This window comes from Megachile rotundata, chromosome 6, assembly GCF_050947335.1.
Source record: "Megachile rotundata isolate GNS110a chromosome 6, iyMegRotu1, whole genome shotgun sequence".
Taxonomy (NCBI): domain Eukaryota; kingdom Metazoa; phylum Arthropoda; class Insecta; order Hymenoptera; family Megachilidae; genus Megachile; species Megachile rotundata.
In genome coordinates this window covers 15,198,835-15,225,058 of record NC_134988.1, presented here as the reverse complement: position 1 = coordinate 15,225,058, position 26,224 = coordinate 15,198,835, and the positions used below count along the sequence as shown (strand labels likewise).

General features: G+C 40.6%; 4 protein-coding genes and 1 long non-coding RNA gene across 7 annotated transcripts; 4 read left to right on the top strand and 1 right to left on the bottom strand.

Annotated features, from left to right (window-relative positions):
- Window positions 1-1,570: 1,570 nt before the first annotated feature.
- On the top strand, window positions 1,571-5,318 carry Eogt (EGF-domain O-GlcNAc transferase). 2 transcript variants are annotated; one of them, XM_076532826.1, is made up of 12 exons: window positions 1,571-1,895; window positions 1,973-2,087; window positions 2,169-2,530; window positions 2,774-2,980; window positions 3,050-3,198; window positions 3,263-3,426; window positions 3,694-3,811; window positions 3,879-4,032; window positions 4,102-4,302; window positions 4,369-4,502; window positions 4,560-4,662; window positions 4,720-5,318. In XM_076532826.1, exons 3-12 carry the CDS (start codon window positions 2,354-2,356, stop codon window positions 4,978-4,980), a joined length of 1,668 nt encoding a protein of 555 aa, XP_076388941.1. In that variant the 5' UTR covers window positions 1,571-1,895; window positions 1,973-2,087; window positions 2,169-2,353; the 3' UTR covers window positions 4,981-5,318. The 2 variants fall into 2 exon arrangements, with proteins under 2 accessions (XP_076388941.1, XP_003704256.2); XM_003704208.3 differs by having other exon boundaries at window positions 3,691-3,811.
- On the bottom strand, window positions 5,159-7,177 carry LOC100878035 (Phosphatidylinositol glycan anchor biosynthesis class W a). Of its 2 annotated transcripts, none has more exons than XM_012287623.2 (2): window positions 7,038-7,177; window positions 5,159-6,864 (listed from the first exon to the last, which is right to left on the bottom strand). In XM_012287623.2, exon 2 carries the CDS (start codon window positions 6,823-6,825, stop codon window positions 5,257-5,259), a length of 1,569 nt encoding a protein of 522 aa, XP_012143013.2. In that variant the 5' UTR covers window positions 6,826-6,864; window positions 7,038-7,177; the 3' UTR covers window positions 5,159-5,256. The 2 variants fall into 2 exon arrangements, with proteins under 2 accessions (XP_012143013.2, XP_003704257.2); XM_003704209.3 differs by having other exon boundaries at window positions 6,956-7,135.
- Window positions 7,178-7,264: 87 nt separating this feature from the next.
- LOC100884117 (ATPase WRNIP1) lies at window positions 7,265-9,229 on the top strand. The gene is made up of 4 exons (XM_012287624.2): window positions 7,265-7,794; window positions 7,862-8,684; window positions 8,760-8,987; window positions 9,055-9,229. Exons 1-4 carry the CDS (start codon window positions 7,414-7,416, stop codon window positions 9,150-9,152), a joined length of 1,530 nt encoding a protein of 509 aa, XP_012143014.2. The 5' UTR covers window positions 7,265-7,413; the 3' UTR covers window positions 9,153-9,229.
- A 208-nt stretch (window positions 9,230-9,437) lies between these two features.
- slmo (PRELI domain containing slowmo) lies at window positions 9,438-24,311 on the top strand. The gene is made up of 5 exons (XM_003704210.3): window positions 9,438-9,650; window positions 9,790-9,955; window positions 12,578-12,664; window positions 22,185-22,358; window positions 22,619-24,311. Exons 1-5 carry the CDS (start codon window positions 9,619-9,621, stop codon window positions 22,853-22,855), a joined length of 696 nt encoding a protein of 231 aa, XP_003704258.1. The 5' UTR covers window positions 9,438-9,618; the 3' UTR covers window positions 22,856-24,311.
- LOC143264654 (uncharacterized) lies at window positions 9,962-12,466 on the top strand. Its single transcript, XR_013038515.1, has 2 exons — window positions 9,962-10,363; window positions 10,435-12,466. It is a non-coding gene; the product is annotated as an uncharacterized LOC143264654 (long non-coding RNA).
- Window positions 24,312-26,224: the final 1,913 nt, after the last annotated feature.

Genomic DNA, 26,224 nt, shown 5'->3' with positions numbered 1-26,224 from the left:
TATTTGTATATACGTGCATAGGCAGCTTGTTCGAACGCGATCTGTTTCCGGGTCACGCCGTGGCAGGTTGACGCCGGAGGTACCTATACGCTATTGTCCCTCGTATCCAATATCTCGATTCCTTCGCATCGATTAGCATTGATTTGTGAATTATCGATAATACCCAAAGACGATACTCCTCGTTTAATTCTCTTATTTCACGTGCAATCGCTCGTTTGCACGCTTCGTACCAATCAAGATCGATTCGGTTGGATCCCAGTTTCAAGTAGTTTCTGACCTCTGAGATAAAAGAAGCTGGGGGTATCCATGAACAATTATATCGACAAAATTTGAATCTCAGATTCTTCAGATTCATGAATCACCACATTTCACTTGCTCTCCTAGATTCTCGTGATATCTATATTTGCAAGTCCCCTGGAATTCTAGATTTCCAAAACCGTAGATCTCCAGATCTCTAAATCCTCGAATCTAATTGTCCACCATAATTTTGTGGCCAATATGTTCCCACGTGCACATGTTAAACCCCAACCTTAAAAGCTACGAAAATGAAATTAGAAAGGCAAGATTGTGTTAAATAAATAAGTTTCTTAGGTCCGTTAACATGTTCCTTTTATCGACCACAATGAAACTTGCTCCAAACCTGGCTCTAATTGCATAGAAAGGATTTCTAGCGAATCGATAAAGACACCTGCGAGCAACAAGAGTTGCAGCTACCCGAGTCTTCCAGATTACGAAACGATTCATGCCTAACCGAGTGTGGGACTCGTTGTATTTCAAGCAGTGGTGTATATACGTCGAGAGACCCTTAGATCCGAATCTCTCTTCGGCCAGTAAAATCGTATAAACTGCAAAGATACGATCTACATCGACCACGCCTCGAGAGAAGATCGAACTGTCTCTACCGTATACGTCGATACGTATACGGTTTTTGACGTATCCGCGAAGAATTAGCATAAGGTGCGTCCTCTTGGCTTATCGAGAGTCAATACCGCGTTTATTTTGCGTACAAACATGCTGAATAACGGAAGACATCACTCTACGCTGACGTTAGACAATAGTAGTCCCGTGGTAGAACGATTCCTTATAGGATGTCGATATTTTATGTACGACTCTACGTCTTCCGTTAGCGTAGTGAGTTATTGAATAAAATATCTGGACAGGTGTGCGATTACAGATAGGTACGAGAAGATTCAGAATGGTAGAGGTTTGGAAAAATCTAAAATTGATGTTTGTTCCAATCGTCAAATTCCAGTTAAACTTCCAATAACTCATCATACTGCATTTACCTTCTGTTTTACAAATGGTTTAATTTTGTAGAAATAATGTGAGAGGAAGGTTTCTAGACTTGGAAAGAACTGTTGTACCATTTCAGTATCATTTTCTACCTTATCCATACTGGATATTTTGATGTTCTATATTATCTACTGCTGGTAGCACTGATCGATCGCAATCGTTACCTGCTGTAGTTAAAGTAGAAATCTCCTTACGCACGACTGGTAATGTAGAAGATTGCTCTACCATTTGTTGATAACGTTAAAAATCAACCACATACTGTTTCAACCCTAAAGGTGGCCAACAACAAACACTCACTTCCTCACGTGAGAGGCGTTGCAACGCAAGGATTCAAACATCATCCTCAAAATCCCTCCATCCTACCAAATTTTGTCTCAACATCTCACACTTCCCAAAAAGAAACCTATTCCAACTTTCGACTCATCCCCTAATCATCGAGTATACGATGCGGGGAGCACATTGCCAGCCCGAAAAGCGCTCAAGCGAGAAGCTGTTCAGTGTTCGGCCATATTGAAACTATACACAACCAGTGGCTCGTGTGTGAAAGTAAAATCGCTCAGATGCCTGTGCGTCGAAGTTTCCTGTCTCAGCAGTCGTGAGAGGTGAGAACACGCGAAGACATCCGGCTCATACACGTATTCATCTGGCGTGAATGAATAATCGTTTTTCTTGCCCACAGCGTGTGAACTCGTAGCTGCATTACCGATCGGGTGAATAAGATGCCGGTATGATTTCAAAAATAAAAAAGAAACCGTCTAAGCTCGTTGTTTCGAGAGATCTTCAAGGCTAGCTAGGTGGGTAGCTCATCGTCGCGATGAATGATGTAAGACAATCCGTGTCTAACTCTAGCATTGACTTTCACCGATTCTTTTAAGGAAACACGCGAACGCTGGTGTGGGTGTACGAGCGTGTTAGTGCGGACAAGAGTACACGCTGAGTAGGTGAGGTCATACACCCATCACTCGCACAGGTGGTTCCTCCTCCATTCACGCCGCGCTCCGTAAAGCGAGTGCACGACTTCTCAGGGAAGACCGGCTCATTTTAGCCAGTGCCGTTCACGATGATCGATTACGCGTTTTCTCTTAAATACTCCGTCTCTATGCTGCTGGTCACGGTCATCGCCAATTGCGCTAATTATACGGACATTGATCTGCCGCCTGATCACGTCAAGTACTACCTCAACGCTTTTCCCACGGTAGCCGAACAGTGCCGCAATGATACCGCCTGTCCGTTCAAGGTAACGCTAGGCACAATTAATAAACTGCTTATTCAACGAAAACATAACATCTCACACTCGTTCTTTGTCTCGTGAACGCGTCAAAGACTGAATGCAATCATCTTTGCATTATAATTGCAATTACTCATGATAACATCGTACCATTGCTCAATTTAGACTTCTCTTCTTCCATAAATAACTTGCAATGTCTAAATTTTTTCTTTAATGTTCAAACATTAATTGGAGAATATTTGATACACTTAGGATAGCCTCGATACCAAAGCCTGCTGGGGTTACGAATCAAACTGCAAATCCGAAAACGCTTTTTCCGTTCCTCAATGTCCAGGTGATCACAGAGGATGGGTGACAACTAAGCAGGCACAGTTAGAAACATTTTATGCCCAGGGCGATTTCGGCTACGTGCGCGACCAAAGGAAAGAGATGTCCATCTTTTGTGAACCTTTATTCGTGGCAAGTTTCATTCGTATACAAATGATTAATTCCAAGAAATAAAATTCATTGCAATGTTTTCGATTAAAGGACGACTCGTCGTTAGAGTGCTCGGAACATATGAGGTTTTGCCGAGCGAGAAACATCATGATCAATTTTACGGATCTGTTACGTAGGAACGAGCCTATACGCTATAAGATGGATGTCTTGAAAGAAGGACAGATCGGTGGATACTGCACGTGAGTGATGAATTACAGGACGTATCGCTTACGTTGAACGAATCATCTCGTCTTTGCGATTCAGATTGAACGAGAAAAGACTGCAGGAGAACGCGGACCATATCAGTCCACTGCAATCTTGGGGACCTGAACTGAGAAATTTTCGAAAACTGTCGAGACCGCCGATCGTCAACGGTGACTGTGATATCGTTATCGAGAAACCTACGTTCATAATGAAAATAGACGCCAGTAAGTCGTAAGAAATGATCGATTTCGACGAACACGAATGAAGGGTGTTCCTATAACAAGTACTAGATTTGAGTTTGCAATGATTCTCTTTCGACAGCAGCGATCTGTCGCTTTCGTAATACCACAACAACAGAATTCTCTTTTTCTGCGAGGTTTCACTTCTGTAATACCACAGTGAAATGCGCAAATTGAAATTGGTTACTTCTTGTCGGGATACCCTTTATATTCGGCATCCAATCATTTGTCGAAGTCGTTCTGTTTCAGTAGTAAATATGTATCATCATTTTTGCGACTTTTTCAACTTGTACGCGTCATTGCACGTAAACCTCTCGCACCCCGCCGCCTTCAGCACTGATAATCATATAATGATCTGGGAAAGCTACAGGTAATCGACACCGACGCAATAGAAAAACTAAGAGGTATATAGATATCAAGAGTTCTTTCACTTTCAGCTACCGTTCAGCGTTCCAAGACGCGTTCGAGGCTTTCACGAGAAACCCACTGTGGGATTTAAAAACGTTTCGCGGTGAAACTGTTTGCTTCAAGAATCTCGTGTTCCCGTTGTTGCCGCGCATGATCTTCGGTCTTTATTACAATACACCTGTTGTAAGATTATTTTTTCACTTTTTCAAAATTAAATTAAATTATCTAAATTAAAGTGACACGTCGTTTCAGATTTATGGCTGTGAGAAGAGCGGATTGTTCAAAGCCTTCGGTGACCACGTATTGCACAGGCTGCGAATACCTCTCCACGAGAGGAAAAACCAAAGAATAAGAGTAACTTTGCTCAGCAGGGACACGCAGTACAGGAGAATCTTAAACGAGGACGAACTGGTGAAAGCTCTGAAGGAAAATCCGGAATACAAAGTGAGAAAGGTAAGAATGAAATGCAGGAACGAAAAGATATAAAAGAGCGCTAGTGAAAGTGTTATGTTTCCGCAGGTAGTTTATAATAAAAAAGTTACGTTTAAGAAGCAATTAGAGATTACGAGAAACTCAGATATTTTCATCGGTATACACGGAGCTGGGTTGACGCATCTAATGTTCCTACCGGATTGGGCTGCTGTGTTTGAGATGTTAGTATACACATATTTAATCATTTTCTCACAATAACATATATGGTTATTATGCAGATATAATTGCGAAGACCCAGGATGTTATAAGGATCTGGCTCGTTTACGCGGCGTTAAATACTTCACGTGGGAAAATACCTCGAAATTAGTGCAACAAGACCCTGTAAGTATTTCAAGCAATTTCGTATTCCATTTGTTGCTAATAACTGAAACCATGCAGGGGACGCATCCTGACGGAGGAGCTCATGCGAAGTTCACGAACTATAGCTTTGATGTTGAAGAATTCTTGCGCATAGTTTCGCTCGCGACTGATTACGTGAAGAATCATAACGCTTTCAAGGAATTCATTAGCAGAAGAGCGCAACGTAAAAGAACGGAGGTGAAGAATCAGACTAGAACGGAGGGTAATGAAATAGAAGATCCAAAGTCGAAGAAGACGAGTGAATTAAAGCCAGTTATTCAATCCAAAGATGAATTATGATGACTATCTTAGACAATCAATTTCGATGACAACGAACTAGAGGAATAAATTGAAACGACTTGTTACCAGTTAAGTCTTTTACTTATTTTTGTACGGACCTATGTACATACTTATTTTGATAAAAAAGAGAAATAAATATGGAATGCTACTTTACACGTCTACGAGAGGACAATGAAAATACTTGGATTGTGATTTAATGTTACTTGTATATACATATGCATTACATTATAAAATCGTATACCCTGATGTGTGACTAGTACAACGAATCATACATTTTTATAACTTAATTTGTACCTGTTTCCTATACAACAATAAAACTGATGTTATGTTTACAGCCATGTATGCGATCAATATTTGCACAGCTTTTAATTGATTTACGTATAATGTTGGTATTAACATATTAATACCACCGGTCATTAAGTTTGATAACAAAAAGAAAAGCAGACCGTTGTAATTCACAGCGTCGAGTATTTCGATACTGCTAACGATAGGATTCTTCTCGAATTCATTTGGAATGTGTTCTCGTTTGCTTTTAATATTCGCCTTTTGCGGTCTGCATTTCTTTTCCATGCATTCTGAATCCGTTGCATGGCTTAATATATCTGTAACTATTTCTACTAGCAGTAATAGGGTTAGTAACATACTGCCTAATGTTAGTATCCACATGCAGTACCCTGCATTTGCTAACCGCCTTGAAACCCTGAAAAATGAATCACAAAGCAAGGTAGCTGCACAGGTTTGCGCGCATATAAGAGATAATTTAATGCACAGTATCATAGATTCATTGTAACTCGCATCGAATTCGTAGCCAAACAATTTGATATGAAAAGTTTTGTGCTTGTATTGCACCGAATTTTGCGTGCGCGTATTCTGATAAGTGGAATGTATTAATCTACCAATTGCTACACCTATTAAGTAAAGTCCAACATATCCAGGCACTGATACTACACCCTCTCTGTTGGCAGATACAAAATCGTTTCTTGGTCTATTGCTCAAGACCCACTGCTTCAGTCCTTTGGTACTTAAAATGTATTCATGCATTCCCAAAATCCAGATGCCTGATAATAGTGAATATCTAGAGTTGATAGTGCTTGTAATGGAACTGGTAAACAGTTTGACAAAAGCAAGAGTTATGAAAAAGTTCCAATGAATTCCATATTCTGTTACATGCTTTTGGTACCCTAAAACTTCAATGGCTACAGAACGACCAAAACCTAATATTAGTAATGGAATGCAACTCCTTGCTGACTGTTTGATATTTCTTGATATAGTGTGAAAGAAACCTATTCTGGGTCTTGGGGTAAAGTCTTTGGCCTCTGGAGCTACTAATGCATTAGCTAGTACAAATAATCCAACACCAGTGTCCATTAAACTATATCCAAATACCTCAGTCTTGGCAAATTTGCGAGGGAAGATTTGAAAGTCTATGGCTAATATACATATTGCTGTTATGATGTTAGTCAGTGCACGAAAGTATGTAATAAAAGGCCTTTTGCCATAAGCAAGCTTTGCATTATAATTAGACAAAGTGTTTGAATTAATTCCTAGTAGTAATATGTTGATAACAGATATCAACATCATAGCACAACATACAGTAGCAATATACTCTGATAATATTGTACAACATAAAATAGATGGTACTACAATTAATACAAATTCTAATACAACTCTAATATCTTTATGAATAAATTTTCTTAGAAGGCCTAGTGTAGTAGTAGTTAAGAGAATGCTGCATATATTTGGCATGATTGCATATACGACTTCTCTGGATGTTGTCCCACCATGGCCAGAAACAAATGCTTCTTGCTGTTGACGGTAAAGGTTCTTATTCCATACATTTGTCATACTTATAGAATGAACAGTATTGTTTTAGTAAGCAATATTCTGTAAGAAGTATTATATATTTATTAATGAAATTACTTGTTTGATAATTTATAGTTTAATTCATTGCTGTTAAAGGTGCAATGTAAATCACCTTGCTCTTGTTGTAACACAGTATACAGGTTGATTTTTCAAAATGAAATATTGTCACTTTATATTCATTATTATCAACTTACTTTAAAAAACATTTCTCTGATTCATACTGTCAAGTATTGGAGTGGTGAACCAACTCTGAATTGATTTTGGAGGCCTCATGCGGCAGAACTGAGAAACTCCAGAGAAGGACAGGTGTAGAAATGTCCTTGTCTCTTTTCTGCACAGGTGAGACAAGGATCATCAATCCTTTCTTGGAATTTCACACTTTCACCACATGAAGTCTCTACTAACCTATGATATCATTTAAATGTGACAGAGGGCACCACAATGAAGTTTATTGTAACTGATTTAAAGTTGAGAAAACAAAAAGAAATGCAAAGATTACATTTAAAGCGCATTTGTCTGGTCAAAGTGCAGTTGTAAATTTAAACTTTAAGATGATACTAGAATCTAAGTATGTTGTGTCCAGTGTGTAGGAAAGACTATCCTATAGAAGAGATAGGAAGTCACATTGATTTATGCTTTTCACAACTTGATGAAACTTTATTAAACACACCACAAACACCAAAGAGGTCTTACCCTAGTGATGAGAACAATGAAACAAATCTTCCAAAGAAACTGAAAGAAAATCCTGTAACAAATACACTAAATATGAATCCATCAAACATAACATCGATCCAAGAACATTTTCCACTTTCTGAAAAAATGAGACCCAAGTGCCTTGCTGATTATATAGGTCAACAACATGTTGTTGGTTCTGACACAGTTTTACAACAATTACTAACAAAAGGACATATCTCTAGCATGATCTTTTGGGGTCCTCCAGGTTGTGGAAAGGTAATGCAAATATTGATCACTATCATTTTTTCATTCCTAATGCCACTTACAATTTAAATATTTTTAGTCAACCCTTGCTAATGTCATTTCAAACTTAAGTAAAGAAATACATGGAAATAAAATTCAGGTTGTAAAATTATATGCAACATCTTCTGGTGTGGGTAGTATAAGAGATATTGTTAACAAAGCAAAAAATGGAACAAAATTAAATCATCAAACAATTATATTTATGGATGAAATACATCGTTTTAATAAGCTTCAACAAGACATTTTTCTACCACATGTTGAGGCAGGCACATTTACACTGATTGGCACAACTACTGAGAATCCTTCTTACAGTTTAAATTCTGCATTGCTAAGCAGATGTAGAGTATTTTTTCTCAATAAATTAACACCAGACAATATTGTTGAAATTCTTTGTAGAGCAATTTCATCTATTAATGGTGAAGTATATGATACCCAAAACAAAAATTTGTCCCATAACTCTCAGGATTTAACTTCAACTTGTAAGCCCTATTTTTCTATCAGTAAAACTATAATTGACTGGTTGGCTGAGGTATGTGATGGAGATGCACGTGTTGCATTAAATGGTTTAGAACTAGCAATTAAAACCAAAGTATTAGATAAACCAAATCCTTCAAATGTATCAATTACTCTTCATGATATTAAAAATAGTCTTAAGGAAGCACATATGCTATCTGATAGGCAAACTAAAAATAGTCATCACTTATACTCTGCTTTGCATAAGTCAATCAAAGCTGGCAATGCAAATGCAGCTCTGTATTGGCTAGCACGAATTATGGCAGTCAAAGAAGATCCAGTAGATATAGCAAGACGATTAGTAAGAATATCAAGTGAAGATGTTGGTTTAGCAGATTTGAATGCTTTAGGTACAATTCTTACGATTTAAATTCTCCTTTCAATTCATGGTATAATAGTACCAAAAATGGGACTTAAAATTGTAGGAGTTGCTGTCCACACCATGCATGGATGTCAAATGATTGGAATGCCAGAATCTGATGTTATTTTAGCGCAATGTGTTGTGTACCTGTCTAGAGCCCCAAAGTCCCAAACTATATATAATGCATTAGAATCAGCCAAAAACGTTATTATGAATCATAAGGGTCCACAACCAATGGTACCATTACATATTAGATGTAGATTAGGTCAAGGGAAACTTAAAGCTGCTCTTGGTAAGACAGTGTGCATTAAATACATACATCATCAATAGTGACAGTCTTTTTTTCTTATCCTTTACAGGACATAATGAGGAACGATTATTACGTGCAGAGGAGACTGTTAAAACTTACTTACCGCTCGAGTTGCAGCATGTTAATTTTTTTCAGAAAAATTCCTGAGCTCTAGAAGATTAATTTCCCTCCTTCAGATCTGTCCGAGTGTTATACTTTGAAATAAAGCAATTTCACTAACACAACCACTATTTCGAAAAACTTTATTTGTCCCAGTGAATGCACACCGAACGGCCGATTTATTAATATATAAATTCACATACTCAATAAAAGATTGAACGATTCATATTCGAATTTAAAAAAATAATTGAGCGCGAACATTCAACGAATCATAGGGAGTCTAAGTCACCGACTGGTGCTGCCAGCAACAGGGTTGCCAACTGTTGATAAATCGATGTACAATGAAGTATTAAAAAGTTCATTGTAGACCTCTCTTTCAATCTTCGAGGTTACATCGGGTTTCGGAGTCGGTTGACTCACCTTGCTGTGTGAAACTTGTGATATTTCTCGTGATTAGTAATAGTTTAAATTATAGTGTGATCAGAAACGTCATATTAAACAAAATTCTGCAAATATGAGGTTGTGGACGTCACGCCACACTTTCGAGTGAGTATCGTTTCTAACAGTTTGTTCGTTTGTTACTTTTAAGGCTAGGTTGTGAAAACATTAAATCATATTTTGTAATTTGTAAAGGATTCTTTTGGCACATATAATTAGGGTTTCAAGATGTTCCTTATGTTTGCAGCCATCCGTGGGAGACAGTGGTACAAGCAGCATGCAGGAAATACCCGAATCCTTTAAATCCTTCCGTTCTTGGAACGGATGTCATCGACAGGAAAGTCGAAGACGGAGTCCTGTATTCTCACAGATTAGTCACCACTGATTGGCAATTTCCTACATGGATATCACCGGTAAATTTTTCCAGCATTACTCTGATCATTCGCATTGCATTTCCAATCTTTTTATCACAATCTAAAGTTCATTATGTATGTTAAATGATGCAATATCTTTTGTTCCTTAGGTATGTAATTTGTAGCTTGTAAAGTACCATATTTGTTACAAGACACAAAATATCACATGAATATTTTGTCTACTGATAAGCTGTGCTTGTATGCTATTGTTTTTTACTCTATTAACTACTAGGTAAATTTTCCTGTTTGTTATCAGTTTAAATATTTATTCTACCTTGAACAAAGATATGACCTTGAAAGAACAGCTGTAAGTGTGCTTTGATTCATGGAACAATGTACTCTGTATTAGTGACTTAAAAACAAACGTCTAAGAAAGTATCTTTATGTTAAGTCACACTCTGTCAGTAGGTACAAACATGTTTTTAATGAATATTTAATTCAGTGAAATTCCATTCATTATAACGTTCCAATTCTTCCAGCGTGTTCGTCGTAGTGCACGCAACAGCCGTTAGAGCGCTGCTGTCTTTTAAGGTTTCTCGGACTTTCGAGTCGATTTCACTGGCCCGATGAAGGTGAAGTAGGGAACTGTTAACCTTGTGGAAGCTTGTGCATGATTCGGAATATCGATCCTAAACGATATCCCTTACTTCAAATCTTATCAGGACGACCTTTCAACCTTAATAAATTTATTAACAGATTTAGTCATATAGCCCTATGTTTCTTGCCAATTTCATTGACGTCGGCGAATGAAAGTAACGAAAGTCACGAGTGATCACGTACATTGCACATATTGGAGCAATTGGCGATATGCCGGTTGCAAGTGGGGGTAACCCGCGCTCTTATATAATCTATCGCTTCCCAGTAGTTAGCGAGCAGCGAACGTCCGTGGCTGACGTATTACGAAGCTCGTGGATATGTTGCGACTGTTTTTAAGAAGATTATGGATTCGTATATTCAATTTGTTCATGGAACACTCGTTGCATAAGATGCAGATTATGTCCGCGAATTGGTAGATAAAACGCGTTTGCGATGCAGGGCTTGGTTATACAATGAGGGGGCGATCTACCCAATGGATATACAATGCGGGCAGAATGTTAGATGTCCAGCGTGTGGAGATCTAATTCGTAGCAACACCACGTGTGAAGACTTAATCCGACGATTTCACATGTGAGATCTAACTTGTTGCAACATGTAGTTCTACACGTTGTAACCTCACAACCCATGTAAAAGACAGCTATGTATCTGGTTTCTCTTCTGATTCAGAATGAATCACATCTTGCAGATGACTCGTTTCAGACGGGATTTTCAGCTAATTTTCCCCTGACTTCTAATCAAACTATAATTTATCCGAAAGTTTGAGCATCGCATAAGAAATTCATTTACACAGCGGCGTTATGCATCCGTTCTTCTGGCGGACTCAAATTTATAGACAAAACATCTTCCCCCGTTTGACCGAGCGATCCATCCAAACAGCCAGGCAGGAAATTCGAAACTTTCGACAACCGTCGAGCAAGAAGAAGGTGCGGGGTGAACCAAGGTTCGAAGCAGCGAATTACAAAACAACGACATCGACCGTATCAACTTTCATAATGAGCGGCCCTCCTCCCATCACCTCGCCTCTCAATGTTACGCTCTTTGGCAATCATCCAGCTAGGCGCCTGCGTTACGGGCTACACACCAACATCAGCCTCTCTTAGTGCCTCCCCTCTCATCCCTGTTTCTTCTCTGGCCAACGGGGGAGATTCCAGCTTCGAATCCTTTTCGGCTCGGCGAATTGCTTCCTTTCGCAGGATTTTCTATAAGCTTGGCCATTTCGCAAAGCCGTCCTGTTGTGCCGGCTCGCTCGCTCGAATGCCTCGAATCACAGTTCCGTATATAACGAATGCATAGCAGGTGGAGAAAAGGGGAACAGGAAGAGAGAGAGAGAAAAAAAAGGGAAGCATCGCCTTCGCGTTTAGGCACTCCTGAAATTACTTGACGGAAGGGAAAGTGCAAAGGCTCGTTTCGATTTGAGTTAGTTGCCTTGTCCGCCTTTATTGTTCTTTTTCTTTGTTTCTCCAGTTGGCCCGTCGAGCCAGCTGCTGCATCGACGAAAATTTCTGACTAATTAACAGATGCACTCGAACAACAAGGCGCATTTAAAATTGCTCGCTGCACGCTCCGACCGTTTACTGATTCACGGGAAAGAGTTATATCGTGTAGGCATTGTAATCATTGGTCGGTCGCGTAATTAAAGTTCAATTAATCACGGAAATGTAATCAATTACCGGTTGAGCGGAAACTCAATGACGTTGGACTTGGTTTTTCGATGATTTATATTTATGGATACCTCTACTGAATTATGCTTTCAAATTAATTTAATTTTCTTCGCTATGGACACGGTGTATTTATTGATAATATTAAATTGCTTTCAATTTATTCTACGAGGTTATTGCGACATGGGAAGTAATAATTCGACATGCACGGGTATATGCATCTGTATCGCTTCAAATTGTTCCCCAAATATTTCAATTAATAGATATTTTTTTTTGCGATCATTCTTTTTTCGCAACAGTTTGTAATTTAATTTTGGCCATTTTTATTTGCTTCATTTTTATAGAATTGTACTTGTTTTCGTTTCAGTTTTTCGGCCACGAAGGACCATACTACGCCAGCGAATGGAGCGAAGTGAATCCAGAATCCAAGGAGATGGTAATCAGAACAGTAAATGTGAGTAACAATAATTTTATACGTTGAATTTAATTGAAAACATTTGTTCCTGATGAAAGCTCGTTACTTTATCGCGTTGTTAATTTATTTAATGACGGATTGATACGCCAGGCGAAAACAGAGCAATATTCATTCGCCTGAAAATACTTAATTCCTATCATTAATCAAAATATCACATGTAACATTTAATCAACCGAATGCGAATTCCCGCGAAGCATGCCTCTACGGAGATTTCATTACATTTGCTCTTTATTATTCGCATATTGCTGGACAAAGCACTTCGACCACATTTGTAATTAATCTTTCCAAATCGCAATAAATGGGAAACGAACTAATCGATATTCGCCGTGGAAATGTTACTTTGCACTTCCATTTAATTGTATTATGTAATACCGAAGAAATAATTTACTGATGGACCAGACTAATTGAACAAAAGGGAATCTAGGAATTAAACGTGTACGTTTCATATTGCTTCACTGTTTCACAATGGTGCAGAATTCATCAGCAAATCGGAGATAAAAAAATCAAATTATAAAATTGAATATTTTCGAAATAAAAGAAAGCATTGTTTTGGGCGGATGTTTTAGGCTATATTATCATAATGAGAGTAGTAATTTTTGTAGTTCTTACTGTAGTACAGATAGCATTAGCAATTCATTTGGTCGACGCAAATAAATTTGATAAACGAAGTGTGGCACACAGAGGGGCACGCTCGTGCTTGTAAGCGCGTAATCGAACAATCAATATATTCCCAATTTCATTCGAATCGAGATCAGCAACGGTAATTGGAAAATAACTTGATGCAATTTCACCTGTAGAATTACACTCGATCCTTTCGACACCGCCGCACTTGTGACGTATCCCCTCGATCGAAAAATTTTCAATTTACCTTGATCAATTTCGAAAATAAAATGAAACCGACGTTGGATTCTTTCCGTTCTACCAGCGGATAATATTTGTTCGAAAAATTGACCGATTCCTGTACGAGAAGTGGATACATTTGCTGGAGGAGATCGGCGTGAGTTGCTGGCACGTCTCGGAGTTGAGGTGCGGAGCATCGTATCGCATGTGGAAGGTTGGATATGATAGGTTATTGATGCTCGCATTACCGGAGGGTTGCATAGCTTCGTGGTCTCCTCGGAGGGTTGTGCCAGGAGGGTTTCGGGAAGACAGGGTGGAAAAGGGCGAAAGCATTGGTCTTAGCTGGTTGCAGCGCTTTGGAGATCGTTCTCCTCCCGCTTGCTTGATCCCCGGTCAAAAAGAAAAGAAAAGGAAAGAGATACCAAGATGCTGGATGCATTACTGCTATGATGAACGATCCGCAGGTGGCTCCCGGCAAAAAGTGGAGCCTTCCATCTACCAGGAGCCGCTACCGTCGATCGTTTTTACTTATCGAGGTACTTCGACATACGTATACCTGTGTAGCAAACGGCTACTTAGGACGGCAGAAAATTCGTACACGAAGATGCTTTCACCGACGCGAGAAAAGATCCCCTCGCACGAAAATCGACCTCGTCGAAAAACCCCGCCAAATAGACCGCCCAAATTACACAAAAATATATCCAACCCTCGCTATCGTTTCTAAAAATCATTTATGCAATTTGTCTAATTTTTAGCAGCATTTAAAGTAGTATAACTTTCTGAGAGATTTTAATTTTCCTAAATGAAAAGTTAGTTGAAGAAATATTCTTGATAGAGGTAATAGAACTTATCCATGAAAATAGCTATATTAGCGAGTTCTGTTTCCGTTGCAAATAAAATATGACTGTTTGAAAAATGCAAAGCCCACGGCTGATTTGTCACGTGAAACATGAACACGAAGATTTTATTTTCGTCACGCAAATATTAACGACGAAACGCAATGCGGTTAGCCACGTGTCCATTTATCAGCTGTTTTATATGTAACTTGGTTGTTTGCTCTCATACATCAAGTATGAAGCGTAAACTGGCTGGCTATCGTGAAACGAGATACAACACGAATCCCGCGATACGTGCTCATTGCTTGAATAGCATGTTTGAATACATTACGCGGTGTGTAAACTCTTTGGTGTTGTTAATTATTTAAAAACATTAAATATGCAGGAACAGCATTGGACTGTTACGAGAGACGGAAGAAAAATGTTCAGAACCGTTTTCATTTCATTCGTTAATATTTATTTTCGTACTTTTGTTCCGATGGTGAATTTTCAACCAATGAATAAATTCAGTCGAATAAATGTCGGTTTCGGTAAATAGTAGATTATTGTACGGTAATTTAGTCTACCGGGAGTCGTAAATTTAACGCGGACTTTTAATTCCCGAATTTCCGAATTTCAAAAATTAATGGGTTCCCTTAGATTACCGCGTTCCCCGGAGGAGCCATTGTACTAGAAATTCGTATTCGTTTGCATGCAAAAATGTCCCAATTTCTAGTAAAAAAAGCTATGTACAAATCGTGGAAAGCTTTCCGATGGCACACGACAGCGCAGCGTAACGTGGAAATTCCTCGGTGCGGTGATTCGTCTTTCGAGCACACAGGAAGTAACCATCCTCGGTCTGGATCCTCGACGTCTTCTTTCCCGCTGTCGTCTTTCCAATTAAGGTCAGACGGCGGCAGGAAGTGCCGCGTGATATTTCCCCGCGCCCGCGTAATCTATGGGGACGTGTTTCCGCGTTTCCTGCACGCCGAGGGCTACAGACGAGTTTCAACTAAAATTGAACAATTCCCTGTGGGATGTCAACGCTTTCTCTGTCTATACCCTGCTTCGTCTGTTTGGCGAGTATACGCACGCTAGCGAGGATCCGCTCGCGCCCGCCTTTCCGCGTCGAAATATACGCACGCGAGTAACGCTCGCGTCGGCCAACTCATACGGGCAACAACATTGTATAGGCGAGCGTACCGGAGGCAATGTATTCTACATAAGCTAGCTAGAGTCCAGACCAGGTTATAACCTATCCCCCTCGAATCCCAGAGGGGAGATATCTTTTAGCAATTTACCCGTACCCGTAGCAAGGCCCTGCTGCACACGTTTACGCGGGATGCATACGTATCGTGGCGCTGGTTGCTTCGTAATGCGGCCTCGTATCGTTCAACCTAAACGCATCCGGTGTATACAGGATGTTTCCAGTAACTGGGGCAGGCTATATCTTTAAAACGATTAGAGACGGGAAAAAGTTGTAGAGGAAAAAGGCTGTATCGTACAAGATCGTTATTTTCACCATTCTCTTTTCTTTATAAGCGCAACGGTGCAGGTAATTTTAACCGTTTAAAATATACGTATAGCCTGTCCCAGTTACTAGGAACACCCTGTATACGTAGAGAGGGTAGGAGCAGAACATAATGGGCTTTGTTGCCGGTCAGAAACCACCAGCCGTTGCATATTTCGACGCTGATCGCGAATTCAGCGATGTTCCACCGATGAATCTTGAAAAGAATACGATCGCCGATGTGTGCGCCGTATCGTGCCAATAGGACTGTAAATATCGTCACGTTGTAAAATCCCCGTCCTGTTAATCGAAAACAATGCCTGTTGGCGTCTGGGGGATCGCGATGCAGCGAATACAAGCGTTCGACAGGAAAAACGATGAAACATTCTCCCGATGGTGCAGGTGGATGGATATTATCGGATTATCAGACGGACATATTGTACTCGCGCGTCACACGACGATCGATCGCGTTAAGTTAATCGTGTTATTATTTAAAACCTGTTGTAAAACGCTGGCTTCGTAGTTTGACGCTATACGCTCGCGAACGTACCACCCCGATACGCAGATTAATGAACTGAAAACACCGACATTACCCGCGTTGCGTTTTTCGCTCGAAATCATTTTTCCGTATCGTTCTTTCACCGCTGCATACCGATACGGTTCGGAGCTACTGGATGGCGTGGCAATTTCGTGTTTTTAGAATTGTAGAAGGTCGAGACCAATAGATCAATCGTACGTAGGTCTTCGCGCGATACGTTCACAGTGATACGTTGTCGAGCACGAAGGAAACTGAGACGATATTTTACCAACGTCGACTCCACCACTCTCTAACGATACTTCCTTCGTTCTGGCACGAATTTCCGTGCGTGCAGGCGCGAAAACCCTAGACACAGGCAGAGATAGAGGGATTGCTCGTCGGTGGCGAGCATTGGCGTAACTGGAATTTTTGTCCGGGGTGGATCTTCCGGGTTTATTGATGACTTGGTTGCCTTCGAAGATTAGTTTCAAAATCATGGAAAAATATAGGAGTTCAGAATAGCTTTTGGAAATTTAAAAGTTATTTGAGGATTTGAGAATTTGGGAATTCGATGATCAAGTCTTACCTATTGAAAATTTGCAAAGGTAGAGAATTTCTAAATTTTTGATAGAGATATCGCGTTCTTCACACGTAGAGAATCAGCTCGTATTTTGATGAGAAGCTTCCTCCCTATTTACGCCAATGGCAGGGGAGTCAAAGGGAGATGGCATCGGACGAGAATTAATAACGGACGCGTGTATCGGTGATGTATCCTGGTTGTGTTCACCGACTCCCCGTGGACTTTGCTGATGGAGAACTGCAAGTTGGTAGTGGGTGGTTGCGTTCGGGTGGTGTACAGGGCTGACTGAACGTGCCAGCGACTGAATTATTGTACGCGCAGCCCTCTAAATCATAAAAACAACAAATTGCGCGAGCAGCGTATAGGCCCCGTGTTTCTAGAACACCACATTTACGTATTTTTATACGGACATGTGCCGTCGTGTGCACGGCAACGCCAGCGTTTTTTTGAATCGATTGAAATATGGAGTCGAGACAGAGACGGGGGCGGCTTAATGAAAAATGGTAACTTCGGGATCCATGGGTTGTACGACGCCTCGTGTACAGGCTTCAGCTTGAAACCCTTGATCCCAGTGAATCCTCGTCGAGCCTGGTGTCACGCGACAACCCCATCGAGATGTTTCCAACGCGATCCACCGACTCGTTGGAAAAGTTTTGGGAATGGATATTAATGATCGTGCGATAGCTAACAGGGCGAACGTATTAGGCTATCGCGAAATTTTGTCCCGTTTTTCATATCTATGGGTAATTCGAAACCTTTGTGAAAATGTATTCAATCTTCTCTGTTGTTTGTCCGGGTACATAGTATCGTTACATTTTATAAACATAGTATGAATGATCATGTAAATGTGTTCATGAATCATACATGGAAAATGTACTTTTTGCATAATGCACGTTTTTACCATAATGCATGTTTTATTTAAATGAAGCATTATTTGTTATTGATTTCTTAAACGCTAGTATAACGTAATATTGGGTTTGCTTTTAACAGAATTGATTATTAAAACTATCGAACATTCGAGAACCATTTCCCGAGGTTATAAACGAAAAATTTCGATAAAGCAGATCTGGAGTGAAATTCAGATTTTAATTGAAATTGCTGATATTTTGAAAGGTATGATCGTTGAAAGGCCGAAGGAGCCTGAGACACGTGCTTCTGACACTAATTGAAATGCTCTCTAATTACATCCTGACGTATACTTTTGTGAATTAATATTAATAAATGATATTTCCAGTTCACTATTAATAAGATTGAAAAATATGGTAATTTATTATTAATTGGCAATTAAAATGAGCGATGTACATTTATGTTCCGTGTATTTTTGCACGTTTTATTTACATAGATATCTAATTTAACACTGTCATTAAAATCTCAATCTACAGACCGCTTTTGACTAGTCAAGCAATTTTTGCATCTTACTTTTATTTAAATAAATATTCGAAGTGCTCGGCAGGAACATTAGAGATCGGTTAATATTTCGTTCCATGTTATTTGTGTACATCCGCTGTTCCTTGAAAAACTTGAAATCCGCAAAGTACGTTTGCCAATCTGCCTCGGAATACTTCATAAGCGTCTAACGGACCGTCGGGCGTATCGATTCAAGTTACGGATGCGGCTCTGTTTGTTCAGAAATGTACATAGACGCGGAAACAAGTAATTGAATCGAACGTGGAAGGAAACCGCGCGCGTATCCATTCAGCCGGGAGCAGATGACTGGAAGCTCCCGTTTACACGATCTAATACGGATTTGTCAGCACACGATTCCCAATCTCCCCCAAAATCCACTGAAATCGGCGATTACCGTGCGCAAGAGAAAGCCCCGGGCCGAATTCTATTCGAGGTCGATCCAGCTTCCGACATTACGTCGTAGTAGATTCGTGCTTCCGGCGCGACGGCCCGTGGCACCCTCTCGAGGCATCGAATGGTACGGCCGAATTGGGAACATAGACGGCCCAGAGAACAATGCTGCCTGAAGCCAGATACCTAAAGTCCCTCTCAATTATGCGGCGATGCTAATTACTCGCGAGTGCATACTGAAGAAGGCTCTTTAGCCCGCACAACGACCCTTCATCGGGTCCGAGTCTGCCCATCCTCTCCCAGTTATATCGAAAGATGAAACGGAATCACGGGAATTCTTGATTCGAGAGCTCTGTTTGCACGATAGTTTACGTTGCCTTCCTAACGACGCCATTAGGACTCCTCTCTACTGATCCTTTCTCAGATTTTTTAGACCCACTATTTAATTTAAATGCTAAGAGCAAAATCCCTGTCACCTCTAAAATATGAAGAAGCGTCAAATGCACTCGCGAGCGACTAAGAGTAGTGATTGCAACATTTTAAGCGATTTTCGTCCACGTCGGTTAACCGACGTTTAATAACAAGTCAGTGTGATCTGTAACGGAGTGCTCGGTTCTTTCGCATCAAGTTCTCGATTTTAGTTAACGATTTTCGACCTAACTGTGCTACTAAACGTGACCGTGCCGCAATGCTGCGGTAAATGAAAAGCAAACGCCGTGCTCGGCGCAGAGACCGAGGGATTGGCAAACATCGGTTTCGACGCGCGGCTGACGAGAAAAATTTCAATTAACCGATGCACTAGATCGGGAGGGAGACAGGGTCGACGATGTACGCTTCTCGTACTCTCTGACCGGGGTGGAGGGAAAAAAAGGAAGTGAAAATTAATTACTTCGTCGTTGACGCCAGGACCGAGAGAGGGATCGATCATTCGCTTGATAGGATTAAATCGCGTGCCAGGCGTTTACCTTTTTCGCGTGCTTTTTTTTCCCTCATCTTTGTCACGACGCATCGCTTTCTGTTTTTCTGTCCCGTTGATGAGACACAACGAGAGATGATTACGTCGCGGTGGGACAGTCGCGAAAAGAGTATCTCCTCGGTCAGGGTTCTTTTCGAATGTTTCTCCGTGGAAAAAGGATTTAATCTCGGCGCCGAAGAAAGAGTCGCGTTTCGAAGACTCCCGCGAAACTAGAACGAACTCGAGACGGATTATTTTGCGGAATTTAATCGGATTTGTGTTTTAAACGGAACTTAAGACACGCTTTTAAACGAGTTTCGTCGGAGCACGAAATTATTCGTCGCTGACGCTTGATATTTATTGATCGTGTTACGTAATTTATTTCTCTCGGATCGATGATAGAAGGAAGTTTGCTCTGTCGTTAAACGTTCAATCATAGCTATTTCAATACGAGTTAAACGAAGCACGTTTTTGTTACTACCTTGTGGCACCGAGGGAGTTGTTCGTTACGGAAGCTACAATGAAACCGTTCGTCTTGCCAATTACTACCTTCACCGCCTCGTGTCTTATTCTTTTCTCTGTTTTCTGCACGGCCTTCTGAATCGCGATTGCACCGCGCTGGGAGTACTTAAATGATAAGGACACGAGCTGGGTGCAAGGTGTTAATTACTTCTGTTGAAAAGAAGCTCGTTTTCACGATGAAATTGCTTCTGACTTCATTTCGCGTAGATTGAAAGTCATAATCCAGTGTATAAGACTCTTGCATTCAGTACAATTTTAGTGGAGGACGTTTATCGAATAAATGCACGAAGGGACTTCGTATTTCCAGATTTTCCAATACTCGAATCCTCAGATTTTTAAATCGAAAGCACATAACTCGAGTAGCGACATAAACACTTAGATCGTTTATTGCGATACCGTCGCGAAATGGCGTCCAGAATGTCGTCTATTCCGTCCCTATATTCCGCAGGCGTTGAATACTCGCGATTCTGCTCGATTCAGCGTGGGATCAAATTCTATAGGGTTCTGGTTCTAAAAGTACGGACAATATGAAGCAAACAGACGTAACGTGCATGTAATTCGAATAGAGTTTTACGTCCGTGGGCGGGAAAACAAAGAACCGCGCGTTCGATAGGACCGAACGCACTCGAATAGCCCTTTTCGATTCTCGATTTCTCGCGAATTAAACCATCCGTATTTTCCCTAATCCACGATCCGTGTAATTGATGAAACGCCGCTCGAAGCCGGGCGTTAATTTTTCTTTTATTTAGTTTTTTGGTCTCTTTCGACTGTACGGGGGGATGCCACAAGATTCGAAGGGGGTTGGCGGGACCACGAAACGCGACGAGCTGGATAGTCGGTTGCGATGTAACACAGTCGACTTCACTGATTGCCAATATGGCGGAGAGGACCAGGCTCCTCTCTATCTCGATCACAGCGTGGATCCACAATGTGCCGCGGGCGTTAATTCCCCCGTGAAACGTATTGCACCCCCGCGATTCAATTGTTCCAGTTCCACGGCCACATCGCTTCACGCTGCACTGCCACGAATGAGTCGTACGCAGCTCATAATGATGTAATTTTCGAAATGGTGAACGCCTCCTCGTTGTCGTTACCCCTCAGACTTGCTTCATTATCGACCACTATAAAACTGATACGCACAAAACGATCCTACTTCTTTTTTTTCTCACTCTTCTCATTGCAAGATCTACTCTTATCTCTCTGCTTCGGAAATCATTAGAGATATTCAGCTATTTATATTCTTGATTATAGAGATCGAGATGTATGCAGGGATTATTTTTAACCTCAAATCGTTCTCAAGTAAACTACAACTTTATTTAAATTTTTTAAAATTTCATTAATATCTGACTGAAGTTCTGGTGAGTTATAATACAATCTCTTTCAGTATCATGTCGCACACGACATACATTTGAAGTATGCTTTAATTATTTTGTGCGACGAAATTTGAACTATGTCATATTAAATTATTTAATTCTGCGAAAGTTTGAACAACGCACGCGAGTAACATGAAATAGTGATCATTTATCCTCTAACTTCGCCGAAGTAAAATTTCAGCGAAACTTCCGAGTCCGTTGCACTTCCAACGAAAAAGACACGGGCAGCCGATAGCTATTGAATAATTCCAAAACACGCGAGCGTTTTGTTCTGTTCACGATAGACAAGATAACAACGCTCGAAGTAACTTTCAACATAATGTCCATAAGTCGGTCAAACGCTGCAGCGATTTTACTCTGGCAGGTGGTTTGTCGCGAAAGCTTTAGCCGGCGAGTTTTATTTCGTTGCATCGATTATTCACGGCTTCACGTCACTTTCGTGGAAACGTTTTATCTTGATAATAATAGCCAACCATCTATCCGAAGGTTGGTAACCCCATGAGTTGCACGATACGCTCGATAGAGCCACGTAGCTGAAATCGGAGACCTTAGGCAAGAATGGAAATAGTTTGAGTCTTTTCTGCTTTCAGATAAGCTTGGGAAAGAACGTCTCCGTCGGCGAGGTGGTCAAATATACGCCACATCCGGACAACCCAGAAGTAACCTTGTTAAAACAAGAGGCTGTAATTTCCATCAAAGGACTGCCCCTTATTAATCATCTCGAGAAGCTACTGTCAATGACCATTGAACACAATGCTAATAAGGTACTTGATTTCATGTATCTCCGACTGTTTAGCAAAGGACAGATAACTAAAATTTTGCGGACAAAAGAATTGAAAAAATAAGAACGAAAGTAGTATTGGAATTTGGATAAGGTCTGCTGTAAATTTATTTATGAAATGTTTACAGATAATTATTAGAGATGTTTTAAAAATCATGAACATTTTAAGTTTATGAATCTGAAGCGATGTTACGAGATTCTTGGTCGGCGATGTAACGAAATCTTCACCCGATTGCGTTTCAGGGACGGCAAGCAATGGAATGGGTCATCGCGAAGCTGCAATCGGAGGTGAAAGATATCGCCTCGTCTGCTGCGAAGTCGACAGACGACTTGCTCCATCAGACGCGACGTCAGTTCGACGACATCACAAATATCACGAAACAGGGCATGGAAGAGTTTCAGAGCGCGGCTAAAAAATCGTTCGACGAGTTCCAGAATTTGACAGTGCCACCACCATCTCAATCTATACCAAAATTATAGCTAATATTTCACGTTAGCTTCAATCTCTTTAACTAAATCTATAGATCTTTGATGGAACGATTGGAGACAGAGAATTAACGACTCGATACGAAACTTTTGTCTATGTAACATAAATGTTTCTGACAATGTTCATGCTAGGATTTGAATAGGAAAATATTCATGTCGCTACCAGAATAATCGCTCTGTGAATACTCAATATTGGTTTTATAGTTTTGATTGTAAGCTAAATATAATTAGCCCTTAAATGGCGATAATTTTAACTTAATTTTAGACTGTTGCATTTTTAGTTTCTAAAGAATATTTTTTTAAATATAAATTATCCAGTATTCTTTACAAATTTCAGTGCTTAATTTTAGTTTATATTTCACTACATGAGTTTCATGGGTATGAGTCACGGTAGTCATGACATCGCCATTTGATGGTTAATGAAATTTAATTCGTAGTAGAAATCAAAGTGTATGACAGACAAGTCTCTTCGAAAAGAGTAAATGTTTAGAAACTATTCGGTGCATTTTCTCCGGACGTACGGACGGGACGATACGTGTAATATTTTCGTATAGATCAGTGAAGGTATAAATCTGTTCACCAGTTTTACGTGTATACGTTCGAAGAAGATTGTTCTCCAATCGTCCCATGATAGATGTTTTAGTGAAAGAGTTGTAGCTACGACAAGTGATAATAGTCGTTAGAAGAATGTTTCGAGAAACACCGTGATTTCATACCGACGACTCGTATAGATAACATACTTTCTTACGAAAGGTTTATGAAGTGACAGTAGATTTATTACCACACTATATTCTTGCATTGACGAGATGAAATAGTCGCTGGAATATATATCGAGTCTGAAAGCTTGCTTTTTTATAAGCTTCGTTTGGGATCGGATTATCACTATGTATACCAAAATGCTTTAACAGTATGCTGCTCCGACACATTTAGAATGGTCGTTATCGTCAGTGTTTACCTCATTTCCTTGTATCAAGCTTAAGTTGTATCGTGACTAGTAGTAGAGTCACATATATACGTCTCCTGTGGTTGCTGACAAATACAGCACATTTATGAGAATTATTTATTTTCACACGAGACCTTCGCAAATAATAGTAAACATATATAGAACAATTTAGCTTATAAACGTGGCTTTAAGTATAAAGCAAACAATGAAAGAGAAGAAAGTATGTACTGGAACTCGTGTGGAACATTAATGCACGTATGTCGATGTCAATTTAACGAGGGTGGAAGCACAGCTTGGGTTCGTCTACTCTGATGTTTATACAATTGGAAACCACAGAAAATTAAATATATATATTTATTTTCAAAGCAAAACGGGTTGGTGTTAATTGTTGTCACTGTGTAATCGAACACTTAACCGATGATTCCGAGTATAATGAAACTTGTAGATTAGAACTTGTTGAACTATTATAGACTGAGACTCATTTTAAAGATGGTTGTCTTTTGTGAATTATTTTGTTGATCATTTTCTACCTTTATGGGCAATTTCCGACTGTAGCTAATTCCTAAAATTTTACAGTTCCAATGACCTCTGAACATAATTCTGAACATTCAAAAATCTCATAATCAGTGCGACTTTGGTAATCCTTGCTCTAGTATCGGTAAAACGAATTCCGCGCTTATTTAGAACGGTAATTCGAGCTAAAGAGGAAAGAGACAGGTTTTACTGTTGAGAAATCGCGTTGTCCCCAGGTGGTTCGTCGATACTCGTATCATTTGAAATCGTGCGCCACGAAATACCCCGGTATCTCGCTCCTCCTGTCCTCCAATTCTCTGTGGAGGATATTCGCGCGAGTCAGCGAGTGTTTCCACGCATCGAGGACGAAACACGCTCGTATCATACGGGCCAAGTATCGATTCAACGATGGAGAACCAGTCTCGACATTCCGCTCGAGCAATTTCCAGCGCAGCGGAATTTCGACCGGGTCATTATTGTTCTCGGGAGTCTAGAGACAATTTTCATCGGTTTACTCAAATCTGGCCGACCAACTCTCTCTCTCTCATTGTAGGTAAGTAGAAAGGGGGAGAATGGAGAGCGCGAGTCGAGAGGGTTGGTTGGCTGTCGAGCCTCTGGAATACGAAGTGGCGCAGAGGGCAGGAAACGGACGAAATTTGACATCGAGGCTCGGTATGTAAGAGATAATTGATGACGTTACGGTTCATCGCTCGCTACTCGGTTACCGGACATAGACAAATATTGACAGCTTCCGATCACAGGACCCACCCCGTCATCCTTTGTACCTAACTCACGCACACGGGGCTCCGATGTCTGTTCGGTTTTCCCGTCGAATCGGTCCGCTTAGTCCCTCGAACGTTAGTAAATCAACGGTCCCCCGTTGACCGGACGTGCATGTCGAGCAAGTTTCGCAAATTAAAGTGGCCTCGTTTGTCCCTATAAAGCTTGACTGCGGCTATCGGTTGCACATGACGTCGCGCCACGCTTTGACGACAAAGCGACAGTTTTCCCTTTGACTTACTTTTATTACGGCCACTTGCCAGTGTGCCAAGTACGTGTACGTGTATCTTCACGTTCCTTCGACTGGAACGCGAAATTACGAACTCGAAACTTAAGCTCCGGAATTCGAAGGGCTTTGCTTCACGAATCGGGACCTAGGTGGTCAAGCTTGCTTCGAGCATAGTTTCGGGGACACCGGTATGTCTCCGCTGCATTGTTCATCTTTAATTGCCCGTGTGGCTCTCACTTTGGTATTTTGCGAGCGAACGAGTGTACTCAAAGGGACCACCTCTGTAAATCACTTCTGGATAACAAGTTTCGGAAAATTTGATTAGGTACCGCCTCGTCCTATGATAAGAGGTTCGATCATTTGTTTCGAGACAAAGAGTAATTGCACAGTCTTCTTACCGAAGATACATTAAAACTTACGCTATGATCAATTTCCTCGTGAAACAGCCTGTTTAAACTTGATGCATTAACTCGAAAGTTTTTCGGCGATTACGTGGAGGACCGTTCGAGTAAATCTTTGAGTTGGACGTTTATTTGTTTGAAAATGCTCGAGTTAGCTCGTTTGGGAGAGGTACTCGGTGTCTTGAAAGGGATAGGATTTTCAAGGCCGCCCGCTCCATTTTCCATTCCTTTAGCCCCGGTTCCGGGAGAAAAGGAGAGCTTCAAAGGCTTCGAGCGAGCGTCGAAAAGGCTCATGGTTTACACATCGCTACGGTACTCTCTCGTCAAGGCTCGTAAAAGCTCTCGGGACGATCGACTGTAAAAGTCGACGACACGGTCAAGTAGATCCTTCTTGATTTCTCGCTTCTCGATTCACGAGCTCGTGAAAAACCGCACTTCATACATTCCTGGTCACTGCCTTATATTATCCTTTCTTTTTGCTCGGCTCTTTCCCCGTC

Excerpts from the sequence above, each read along its gene's own strand:
- Eogt (XM_003704208.3), top strand. The coding sequence starts at position 2,354 with ATGATCGATTACGCGTTTTCTCTTAAATACTCCGTCTCTATGCTGCTG. Across the intron at positions 3,199-3,262 it reads CAGATCGGTGGATACTGCAC|ATTGAACGAGAAAAGACTGC; the intron begins GTGAGTGATGAA and ends TTTGCGATTCAG. Across the intron at positions 4,503-4,559 it reads TGGGCTGCTGTGTTTGAGAT|ATATAATTGCGAAGACCCAG; the intron begins GTTAGTATACAC and ends GTTATTATGCAG.
- LOC100878035 (XM_012287623.2), bottom strand. The coding sequence starts at position 6,825 with ATGACAAATGTATGGAATAAGAACCTTTACCGTCAACAGCAAGAAGCA.
- LOC100884117 (XM_012287624.2), top strand. The coding sequence starts at position 7,414 with ATGTTGTGTCCAGTGTGTAGGAAAGACTATCCTATAGAAGAGATAGGA. Across the intron at positions 8,685-8,759 it reads AGCAGATTTGAATGCTTTAG|GAGTTGCTGTCCACACCATG; the intron begins GTACAATTCTTA and ends TTAAAATTGTAG. Across the intron at positions 8,988-9,054 it reads GAAACTTAAAGCTGCTCTTG|GACATAATGAGGAACGATTA; the intron begins GTAAGACAGTGT and ends TATCCTTTACAG.
- slmo (XM_003704210.3), top strand. The coding sequence starts at position 9,619 with ATGAGGTTGTGGACGTCACGCCACACTTTCGA. Across the intron at positions 12,665-22,184 it reads TGGTAATCAGAACAGTAAAT|ATAAGCTTGGGAAAGAACGT; the intron begins GTGAGTAACAAT and ends TTCTGCTTTCAG. Across the intron at positions 22,359-22,618 it reads TTGAACACAATGCTAATAAG|GGACGGCAAGCAATGGAATG; the intron begins GTACTTGATTTC and ends ATTGCGTTTCAG.